Source organism: Benincasa hispida, chromosome 3 (genome assembly GCF_027475165.1).
Source record: "Benincasa hispida cultivar pf3 chromosome 3, pf3_genome.v1.1, whole genome shotgun sequence".
In the NCBI taxonomy this organism is placed as follows: Eukaryota; Viridiplantae; Streptophyta; class Magnoliopsida; order Cucurbitales; family Cucurbitaceae; genus Benincasa; species Benincasa hispida.
The window spans coordinates 11,204,281-11,216,252 of NC_143480.1; the positions used below are offsets into that span (position 1 = coordinate 11,204,281).

An 11,972-nucleotide genomic window follows, 5' to 3' on the forward strand; every position below is an offset into this window, starting at 1 on the left:
GCAAGCCATAAAACCAGTAAAAGAGTCTGAGGCAAGAAAGGGTATATAGGTTGAGTTGAGTGAGCTCCTTTTATGTAGCTCTACCACATGAATAAGCAGATTTAGGAACCGTATAATGAATCGGCGGATTTCCTTAGAAAAGTCGAGTGGGGAAGAACGAGACTATAGGAAGAGATAGAGTGTAGGTTTTGATTGATACTTCACTGTGTGCTTGCCCTACCACAGAACGGAGACTGGCTCATGCAAGTCATCAAATATTCAAAGCAGGGAAAATTACTCACTCACCACACACAATACTGGACTAATGTTTGGTGCAACTAAGTAGGAGGCCGATGGTGAAGTGGGAAAATTAAACCTCTTGTCGAATTGAAGCGAAGCACACGCTCGGCCTCGTTGGTTTTCATGCCAGAGCTGAAATGGAAAGAGTCACGGTACAAAATTTCAGAAAAGAAAGTAGAAGTATTTCAGAAGCTGAATCCATCAACTTGATCAAGATTCAAATACTTGTGCAAATGCACTACGATTACCATAGAGAAACTGTGGAATAATGAGAAAGAGGCTAAGAAGGAGAAGCCCTAGGGGGAGAGCGCTCCAGCATTAAGGATTCCACTTTCTTTGCCGCGGGTCACAAGGGCGCGAGAAGGAGCTCAAAAACAGAGGTGCAAACCCAGGTTAGGTCCGCTGAGCTAGGAAAAAAAGAATAAGAAGAATAAAATAAATTCGCCGTTGCCGGGGATCGAACCCGGGTCACCCGCGTGACAGGCGGGAATACTCACCACTATACTACAACGACTTAGTTGTTAGTATTAAAAACATTATATATAAAATATTAAAACTGATAAGACGATTGATCTCAACACCCGAAAACAAACCGATGTGAATGATTACCACTATATAATACAACAAAATTCTTTATTTTCAGTATACTTTAATTCTTTTTTTTTTGACAGAAGTTAAATTCTCAAAGTATAACTTTGACTAAAAAATGAAGAGTACATCACATCATTATTCCAAACATATTCATCTGCTGCTACATAGCTCACGAGTTGATATATGTCCTCTTTTGAAGTTGGAGATTAAATCTCCGTACCTCATTTATTATACTACAAAAAGAAATTATATCATTCTTTAGCATGTCACTACCATTCCAAATATGAGGAAAATGAAATTTTTGAAAGATATGTTTATAAAAATACAATGATAACATTTGTGGTAAAGAATTACTATTAGGTAAGTTGTGTGTTTTCTTATGGGCTTAGTGAAATAATTAAAATTAGAAGTATAAATCCTAGAGACTAAATTAAAACAAAATTTAAACTTCAAAGAAAAAAAGTGTGATATTCGAAATCGGAGATAAATGAGAAATAGCCCCAGAAACTATAGAAAAAATAATTATTTTTCCAGAGATATATTTTTCCGGGATTTTGTTGACAAAAATGTTCATTTAAATGGTTTATTGAAAAGGGGAAAATCCAAAACAAATAAAAATAAAGGAGAAAAACTACTTGGAATTGTCAATTTATGGAATCAGAGCCAAACTTGAAAACCAGTTTCCATTTCAACAGTACTGAAAATCAAATTCTGGTTTGCCTCAAAAATAAATCAATCAAATTCAGCTGTTAATAATTGTGCACACGAAGTAATCATTCTATGCTTTCCTAATGTCAGATTGTTGATTCAATAAGAGATTTCATAAGTTTGGTTCCCTGCACAGCATTCCTCTGTCATCTAACGCTACTACTGAGAGAGGTGTCTAAACCCTATAGGTTTCTCGATCTTGTTTAACATTTCCTAACGCTCTTTATGTACAGATTTGCAATTTGATGAAGGCCAGCGTGGATGAATGTACAACAAAAACTGACCCACCAATGCAATGTATATATGAAGTACCCGCATGTAAGTAAATTGTTTTAATTTAACCCGTGGCTGACATGGATGCGGATGCATTCAAGGACAAGGTTGCAGGATGGTCCTTGTCAGCATCTAAATTGCTGCTACTGAGATCAATGACATTGCTACTACTCTCACCTTTGTGTTCGCGTTCCCCTCCAGGTTCTAATGGATCGCTTGATGAACTCCGAGTGCCACCAGAGTTCGACCTCTGCTGCTCAAGAAACCTGTCCCCAGTATCTTGAAGCATTTTCATCATGCTTCCAGAATCCGAACCTGGTGATAGCTCTTCCTCTCGCTCGGGCTGCATATTCAAATCGATTTGGCCTTTAAAAGGTGAAGTGGATGGCTTGTTCCTATTCGGATCCTCATCAGAGCCATCGTTCATTTTTCCTTCCTCGATCAACTTACTTGTACTTGTATTACTGCAAGTAAGAGAGTCATCATCCATTGATCTATCCAGGAACATTTCATCCTGAAATGGATGCCTTTGGCGGGTAGTTTCTGCTTCCTTTTCAGATTGTTTTTTTTCACGTCGAAGCATTAATGTTCGGAACCGACGCTTTACTGTCAGGCACACATTACAGGTACATGTCTGCTTATGTTTTGGGCCCTTCCCACTAGGTGGCTGAATGCATACTATGCATGAGCATCCAGGTCTATGGCGAGGGTGCTTTGTAGTTGCTTGGCCAGGTCCCTGGCCTGCCTCACCCTCTCCTAAAATGGCTAAATTTGCAAGTGTATCAAGTCCTTCCAGAGCATCAACACTATCTGATTCTAGTTTGGCAGCCTTCATTTTCTTGACAGGAGCAACTATGAATAGCAAACAGATTAGGGACATTGGATAAGAAACAAAATATTAATAAGAGAAATGAACAAAAATCAGAGAACCGTCTATAATCAAATCAGTTGAGATTCATTTATGCATGAAGATACGATCAGTTTTTTATTTTAAACAATTGACACCTGAATTGCCCGGGGATAGTAGTTCTTCCAGCTGCTCTGTTGACAACTCCTGCGCTGCTGAGCAAAAAGATCTAGTGGCAGAGAGAATTATATAAGTAAAATCCACGAAGGCCACTCTGACTACATCAGAAACATCGACATAATTCCTCCTACAAACTCCCACAAGTACATTTTAATCCTTTCCTTCAAGAAAGTGCCCTGAAGGGACCATGAATTCTAAGGAAACATGTCGGACAACATTACCACGGCATATCAAATCCCATTTCATTGACCAAAGGGGATTAAATAATTAACCTCTAGTACCAGCACCATGATGACATGATAAGCCCAAACAATAAATAAACATATTGGAGAAAATAGCAGAAAGCTCCTCTCTCTACATTACGTCTGCACTGAGATGAAGAGAAAAATACTACTTTGTGCTGTCTTAGATCTCCTTGTGATAAAAATAAATAAATTACACTAGAGAAATCAATAGAGAATAATTCATCCTTTCTACCTCTCAGGGTCCCATGAGTTGTCAGAACAAGTCCATTTTGAGGGAAGAAGAGCACTGGCCGGCAATTTTCGCCACTTCAAACAGTCTTCACATTGCGTCCATTGAATCCTTTCACTGAAAATGAACCAAAGTATTTGGAATGCACAAGGATAATATATATTTTACTTACAGACTTGCCAATGCTATGTATAGTGAAATGTCATAACCACGGGAAGAAAAACAAGAAAGCCATAAGACACGTGCTAGTTTTCAAATATAAGAACAGGGAGGAAACGAAGAAAGAAAGGAAGGGGAAGGAGAAAAGAAAAGGAAAAAAAAAGCAACACACACACAGACAGAAGTTTCAGTAACAAAATGAGAAATCAGCCAGTCCTGCCCCAAAGTAGGCAAAGCACACAATGCAGAAAAAATGAACATCGTGACAATGCAGAAAAGCTACACGAAAGTCATCAACCCACCAGAAAAGAGAGGTCATTTACCCTGTATTATCAGGAGGTATAATTGTTGGCTTCCCAAGTACAGGTGCCTCCTGTAATAACATAAGCCGGAATATTGATGTTACCATCACCCTAAAATACATGCAGCATAAAGTAGACATCATATAATCACACTAATTACTTCAACTCTAATCTTAAAGCTGAAATGCACGCCACTCTGCAAGTTGAACCTCGGGCATGCAATGTCAAAAAAATAATCAACGCGGCGCTGCAGCAAAGACTGCTAGGAGTGCAACAAAAAACCGAATAATCAAACCAATCCACTAGTTTGGTTTGATTTTTTAGTATAAAATTGGACATCTTGGTTTGTATTAGAGAAAACAAAAAAGTATTGGTTCGGTCGTTTTTTAATTATTATCATGCATAAAGATTGGTTGTTTAGAGGGGGAAAATCCAATTATTATGGAGTGGGTATGTTTCTGTACGTAGAAAAGTGCCAAGAAAGAAAAAAAAGAAACAAAAATGTCCAATTTCAATCTTAAGGGGGGAAGAAATAGACCTAATTTTAATTTAAAAAATAGCAAAAATGACCCAATCAAAACAAAAGTGGAAAGAAAAAAAGAAAATACCAAAAACCGAAAACAAAAACAATAATAAATCAAACCAAATAAAAATCGATGAATTGTTCTTTATTGGACATCGGTTTGGATCGATCCAAAATGATTGTCACGATCATTCTAATTCATGACATAAAAGCAAAGTTTTCTGAATCCCGGAGCAGTGAGGAGCATTTCAAACTTAAGTTTAGAACACACGAATTAGAATGTGAAAATAGCTTCTAGCTTTTTTTTCCTTTGGATATGCAACTATATATTGAAGAAGTCAATACAAAAGAATGAGAATAAATTATCCCACAAAACCAAAGGGTGACAAAAAGGATTTCCAACTAGTTACTATGCACAAAATCATAAGGGTAACTCCTGGAATTAAAGTTGGCCAGAGCCAACATTTTGCCCAGAGATAAGGGTAGCTCCAACATTTTGCAAATAGTATTTGGCTGCAATAGTTCACTTCCATCAGTCATATGACTGTCAACATAAGCAAACTACAAGGGTCATATATAACCAGTTGCTGGTATTCAAATCATCATACCCGAAGTATTCCATTCCGTGATGAGCACCAAAAGAAGGATATATTTATTTTCAGTTCACAAGGAATTGAAATGCTCATAATGAATACATGGAATCATAAGTAGATAGTTGTCGAAAGTTATACCTCATATTCCTCAAATTCAAAACCTTCAATAACCAAAATGTTTGGAACTTGGTTCGGAGGAGGCCGAAGCAATCCTTGAGCTTCTTCCCAAGTTATCTTCAACTCAATCATGTCCTCATTGTCAATTCTAAGGCGCTTACTCTTAGAACCTAGGGTGCTGTTCTTCCTCTTTCTAGAAATTGAAGGTTTGGCTCCCAAGACCTCTTTTGCTATGTATCCAGACTTATCAACTTTTGTCCACGAATTAGGATCAGCCAGTTCAGCCTGGTTGATTAATGAAAAGAAAGGTGATCCAGTAGTTATTGTTTAAAGTAATGGATAGCAAATGAAACTTTACTGACTTTAACTTTTATATTACTGACATCTCCATGTACAGGAGCTCCATTCTTGGTCTTGTTTGTTTCATTTTCCTGTCAAAGAAAATACAGAGTTAAAACACAAGCAATTTTTAGATAAAATCAGTCTGTTTTGATGGTAAAGAAAAATGGGAACTCATGCTTAAACTTAGACATGATCTGGAAAATGTAACTACTCAATAAGTTTGAAGTTATATCACAAAAACCTGCTATGACGATTACTTACTCAATAAGTGAAGTTACATGTGAATATTTGCAGACAAGCATTCAAATTCTCGTTTAGTTGTAAATATTTGCAAATTTTTTCCAGTAAGCACTAATGTCAACATTTTCAACAACCTAAAACTTAGGAACTCAATTAGAATACTCTGTCTCCAGTCTCAGGTGCAAAATTATAGCAACTTAGATGTTTTTAATGTAGATCAATCGCCCAAAAGAAGTGAACGATGAAAGATCTTTACACATAATGAATCCATGTAATGTTTTACATACAAAATAATGCATTTAACTTCCATATCCAAATGGCATTAAGATGCTGGATCTCACTCAAAATTTTCAACATACACAAAAGCCAAGAGCTATCTTGAAAATGGATAACCTGATCAGCCGTTGCTGAGGCCTTTCTGAAACCCATAACCAACTTCCCTTCTGGCTCTAGCCGACTAAATGTCACTGATGATGTGAAAGAAAATTTCAGTCCCATAACATGAGTGAGACCGTATGCAATATATCATATCATATAAAATAAAATTTATGGTTTGATTAAAAAAGAGAGTTAATATATAAGTTGCAGCATTGAAGAAAATCAGTATCGAATCATGTATCAATTAGGGGTTGTTTGATATACATTTTGGAGCTATTTAGCAATTTGTTTTACAAATTACTTTTTTAAGAACCTTTTTATAGAATTGCGATAGGAAGGTTTCTAAAACCACGTTGGAAACCACTACAAGCCTGAAAATCCTGAAAGAAAATAAATTCCATTTTTCTACATAAAGGACACATGAGAGAACATAAATACAGGAAACCCTTAAAAAAAACAAAAACAAAAACAAAACTACCCAGCAACATTTTTGTTGTAAGTTTTACATATTTAAAATAACCTCAGTATCAACAATTACAATATTTTGTAGCGTTCCTTTATTTGATTATTCTTAAAATCTTTGCCAAAATTTTAAATATAGAAGAGAGCTTTGAAATATATTTTTTAGTAGTCTAAGTTTGAGTAAGAGAGACTTAAAAAAACAAACGTTCATAGAAATTACAAGGAAACAGCCTTAGTTCTGTAGATACAGAACTTAAAACATAGATCAAACCGGCCTTGGCAATTTGATGGCATTGCAAGCATACAAAAAGATTACGAATTGCTTTCAATCAAACCTAATTGTTAACAAACTGTGGTGTGTGATTGCTGATGAGAGTTACATATTCTCTTCTTGTTATATGCTTACCTGTGTCACCTGCTTGCAGTTGCATGGACTGTATGCAAGGAGTAACCCCCTCAAGAACATACATCCTGCTATTGTTGTTGGGCCAAAAACGGAACTGAAATATCCATTCCTTTCCTTTTGCATCCTGTACTTTTAGAGGTAATCCCTCGGGCTGGGAAATTGATGGAAAATAGGCCTGCATGATGAAAGTATACAATAACTAACTGATTGATGACAGAACGACCACATAAAATCTATCCATAGATGAAGCAAAATAACAAAACAAAAATGCATAACAATCAAAGCAGCAAGCATTTTCACTAAGTTTAGGTGTTTGCCTTTAAGAACTCAGTTAACTATGAGGTACAACAGTAGAGATACAGTTACTATGCTAGAAAGATTGAAACCACTAAAATTTTCAGTCTATGTTGCTTACAGAAAACTGGCTTATACATATATAACTTGCAATCAAAATTAGACAGTAATATATATATTGAACTCACAAATAGAAACAAGAAATAGTATTTTTAAAAAAAACAAGAAATAACTTCTCATTGATATAATGAAAAGGAATAAATGTTCAAAAGATACAAACTCCCAAAGGCAGTGAAAAGATACAAACACAAATACAGCTAAATAGAGATTAGCTTTTTAACAACTTCATCCAAAAGTCTTAGAAAGCTTTCGAAATGAAACAATGAATAAGCTATCCTTCAAGCATTGAAAAACAATGGCTACTTCAAAACTTCCAAAGAAAAAACCCCAATAGACACTAGAAATTGACTGCTCACCTCTGCACATTTTTTAGGAAGCACCAGACGCCCAATCCGCCCAGCATCACTAGCGCTCAACATTTTCTCAAACAATGGAGTAATTACAGAATTTGAGCTTGAATATTGTCAAGGATATTAGGGGTGGTCATTAAAACCGCAAAAACCGAACCGATTCTAAAATTGAACCGAACCGAACCGAAACCCAATGAAACCGAAAATGCGTTTCGGTCCAATTTGAAGAAATTTTGGACCCGAATTAATTCGGTTTGGTTCGGTTTCAATTTTGGAAACCGAATTTGAAACCGAATTGAACCGTTTTTAACTCTATATATATATATATAAAAAGGTAAAACCGAATTTAAAACCGAACCAAACCGTTTTTAATTTAAAAAATATATATATAACATAGATTTTTTTTAAAATGCCAAAACCGAATCATGCGGTTCGGTTCGGTTCGGTTTGATTTCACATATTAGAAAATTCGGTTCGGTTCGGTGGTCCGTTTCCATCCCTAAAGGATATTAGTTTGATACTTCTAAAAAATTTGACAAAATTATGTAAAGAAACTTGAAGATCCTTGAATATTTCAGCTAGAATTTAACTGAAATGCTTCAAAGGAGTAAGAACCCAAGTAATCAGAGTTACAAGCCTTCAACAACTACGAACAATTTTATTTTATGTTTTAAAATTATCCAAGATTGTATCGGTGGAAGGATACTCGACAGATATTTGTTGTAGTTCTTGGTCAGTAAATCTAGGCCAGTATCGCGGAAGCAAATAATTCTTTCCACGTGAATCTCCTTTAGGCCTTCCATTGCGCAACTGTGTTTCGTTAGACGAGTCAGCTCCATTTTGCAAATTGGTATGGATCTGCTTTGGCAGAGAAGATAGTGGAGTTGGTCTCAAATGAGTTCCAGAAATCCTACCCCGAGCACTTGGTTCATTTGGAGGTGCATAAGGTACATTCAAACCATATTGTGTAGTAGATGAATCCTCCTTCACAAAGCTAGACTGTTGTGGCATATTAGAACATGAGCTAGGTTTATCCTCGCATTTAATGCCTCCTACACAATATCAGTAATCAGGTTTAGCCAACACTTGGAGTTCATAATAACTAAAACATTGCTCTCACCAAAACGAATGGTGACTACATATCAGCATTATATTAATTATCTACTCATCTTCAAAACATAAAATATTGAAAGAAAAATACACACCTGCAGTCCCATTTTCACATATATCCTGTCCACATTGCTTCAAGCCATTCAAGTACCTATCAGAGAAGTCTTCGTTTTTTCTTTTTTCTAAAGATACGGGCAACCTTTCACTAGTATTGAGTTTGTTAAGTGCAGCTGATATGTCAACTTCATAAGGTGCTCTGTGATGCAATTCACCAGAAGGGAGAGAAGAATTGAACATACTGGGAGCTTGGCGCCATGGTACAGGACCTGATCCAGCCAACTGGCTCCAATTTTTAACAGATAGGTCTTTTAGTCTGTCGGGAAAAGCCGAATGGAAAAGCAAAGACGGTGGCCAGGCTGGATTTAGTGGCTGAACCAAAAACGAGAAAGTTGACTTAGAATGTGGAATGCCTAAAATTAACTAATGTTATGTTGGAATTATGTTGGAATTCAATCAAACTAATGTTAACTTATAATTCCATAAGCTGCACATGCATGAACCGCAACACTGGAGAATGAACCCAAGATAGAAAACTGGGTTTAACGAAAATTTCAAAAGTTAATGCCTAAAATTACAAACTGAGGATCACTTTTAACAATAAAAAGATAAAGCCTAACAAATAAACACTAGAAAGCAAGCCACAAAAAACATAGTAAGGATTATGGAAAGGTATCAGAATTGGTTAGAGGCTTGTTGAGAAAAAGATATCTTTGTCAACTCATATCACATCAATTTCAACTTTTAATTTAGATAAAGGTGACTATCATGGCCAGACTTGAAAACAAAAATTTAAGTATTGCCTTTGTAATTTCCACTTTCACCAGGAGGTTTCCTTGTGAAATCAATGTTACTGTTTACAAAGAGATGCAATTACTGCATCAGCATTGAGACAGAATCTCTCATAAAAAAGTTTCCACGTGTAAAAAGGATAGTCTCCACAAAAGTTTTAACTAAAGAAACTTCAAATGGCAATATTTTACTTATAAGTCACAACCAGATAACTATATTCAAAAAAAAAAAAAGTCACAACCAAACAAACAGATCAAAAAAACATATGAACAATTAAAAGAAATATCAATGAAAGAATTAACAATAGCCAGATGCATCCTTACTATGATTACATTCTTCCGTGCACATGTCATGCACTCGATACCCCCAGGATCCAATAAGGTGAATGCATGAGCTGAAACGATACACCCACAATGAACCCGCTGGAGACAGAGACTTTTCATGAGTATATATGTATAAAATAAACCAAAAGTAAAGATTAGGAGATGCATGGTCACGTTAACCATTTCAAGCTCACCTTTCCACAGGATTCGCAGCACCTCCAACCAGAAGCATTCAAGTGAAAAGTCTCACAGAATCTTCCTTCCTCGTAAGCAGAACTAAAAAAAAATGAATTTGAACAGAGTTGTTAAAATTTTCCGAGTCTTATTGAGTAGTTTATTAACAGTGTTACAAGAAAATGTAACCACTCATAAGCATAGACGAATTTCAATCAACATAATCCTTTTTATTTAAAAAAAAAAAAAAAAATCATCTCATCAAAAACCAACTATGAACCATCGTATGATATCTGTTAACATCCAATATTTCAGCACTCTTAATCAAAAAGTGATAAATCCATCAACATGCACGCATCATATCAAATACTATAGATATTCAATGTTCTAAATACATTGTTCAGCGCTCTTAATCCATCATATATATGGCTATCCAAAGAAACTGTCGCCTTGAAGATAAGATACATGTAAGAAAAAAAATTGCCATAAATATTAATAAGTTAGTGCCGCTTCCTAGAAGGGAAATAATTTCGAAGCAGGAAAAAAAAACAACAATCACTTCGTGAATATCATATTCAGTCCAGCCTTCAGCTGTAACAAAAGAACTTCTAATCAGTACAGGAACCCACTAACTTTCACAGGTGATTGAAAAACAAATCTTGCAATGAAAATTGAATTTAGTGTTCAATCCCAAAACACAAGTCGGAAAACTCTCTAGAACAAACTACAACCGTAAGTCGTTAAGCTTTGTAAACCAATCTTCAGAACCTCAAACCGTAAAACTCGAAACTTGATAAACATGAAAAGAAAAAGAAAAAGAAAAAGAAGAAGAAGAACCCACGAATGGAACCAATGTTAAAACATCTTCATAAAAAACGGCGATTGAAGTGGAAGGGGCAAAGGAAACGCCCCTCCCTCTAACCTGCACTAAACCAAGCAAACAAAATTCCAAACACGCCCAAATAAAATACTCCAAACTCATAACTAGACCAGACCGAGTGAGATGGGAAAAAAGAAAAGAAAAGAAAAAAAAGTAGAAAGATAGACTTACGCGCATCGATCGCAGAGCTCGGCAAAGTCGCCGGTGCGAAGACGCCATCCCTTTCTGGAGCGGTCAGGTCTGAGTTCCTTACAGTCGGAATTATAGCAGGGTTTAGAGGAAAGAGGGGAAGAGGAGGAAGAAGCAGTGGTAAGGGCAGAAGACATGAGAGTTGGAGAGCATAAACCCTAGAATAGAAAGTGAGGAAGAGTTGAAATGGTGGTGGTTGCGACCTGATCTGCAATAATCATGGGAAGGAGAAGCCAAACAGGATTGTGTATCAGACCATGGGAGGGCTTGGAGAGAAGACAGCGACGTATTTAAACCCAACCAAATAATAACTAAAAAAATTAAATTTGACGAAAGTGAAAATTGCCTCTTTGGAAAATCATTTTCTTTTCTTTTTCCTTTTTTTTAAAAAATTTTACAAACATACAATCAATCCACGAGGCTTCACAATCAAGTCGAGTCGTGTCCTTTTTATTTGGGCGTCTTCTTTTCAGTTTTCCATTCCTTTCCTTTTCCTTCTTCTCTTTTTCTCTTTTATAATTTCTACTTATTATATTCTCCGCAATCAATTAACTATATTCGAATTTTTATTTACTATATTTTTAAAATCACTCTCGAAACGTGTCATTAATTTCATAATGATCAAAATTCAAGATAAAATCCAATCAAATAATTATGAGTCAATGTTTTATAATGTTTTTAGTAAAAACTTTGTTCAAAAGACATTTTAGAAATAGCACATATTAGTTGTATTAAAATATGAATATTTCAATACTTATATGTATATATATAATTACAATTTATTATATTTCTTAAATAGACTTAAATTT

At 35.6% G+C, this 11,972-nt stretch overlaps 1 protein-coding gene and 1 non-coding gene across 3 annotated transcripts; both read right to left on the bottom strand.

Moving 5' to 3' along the window:
* Positions 1 to 721: 721 nt before the first annotated feature.
* TRNAD-GUC (transfer RNA aspartic acid (anticodon GUC)) lies at positions 722 to 793 on the bottom strand. Its single transcript has one exon. It is a non-coding gene; the product is annotated as a tRNA-Asp (tRNA).
* An 861-nt stretch (positions 794 to 1,654) lies between these two features.
* Positions 1,655 to 11,653, bottom strand: LOC120072542 (B3 domain-containing protein Os07g0563300-like). 2 transcript variants are annotated; one of them, XM_039024929.2, is made up of 14 exons: positions 11,146 to 11,653; positions 10,115 to 10,196; positions 9,921 to 10,019; positions 8,844 to 9,177; positions 8,345 to 8,690; positions 7,645 to 7,741; positions 6,875 to 7,049; positions 6,022 to 6,095; positions 5,409 to 5,477; positions 5,068 to 5,331; positions 3,835 to 3,884; positions 3,356 to 3,469; positions 2,857 to 2,927; positions 1,655 to 2,703 (listed from the first exon to the last, which is right to left on the bottom strand). In XM_039024929.2, exons 1-14 carry the CDS (start codon positions 11,298 to 11,300, stop codon positions 1,916 to 1,918), a joined length of 2,718 nt encoding a protein of 905 aa, XP_038880857.1. In that variant the 5' UTR covers positions 11,301 to 11,653; the 3' UTR covers positions 1,655 to 1,915. The 2 variants fall into 2 exon arrangements, with proteins under 2 accessions (XP_038880857.1, XP_038880858.1); XM_039024930.2 differs by having other exon boundaries at positions 5,430 to 5,477; positions 11,146 to 11,515.
* Between the last annotated feature and the right edge of the window lie 319 nt (positions 11,654 to 11,972).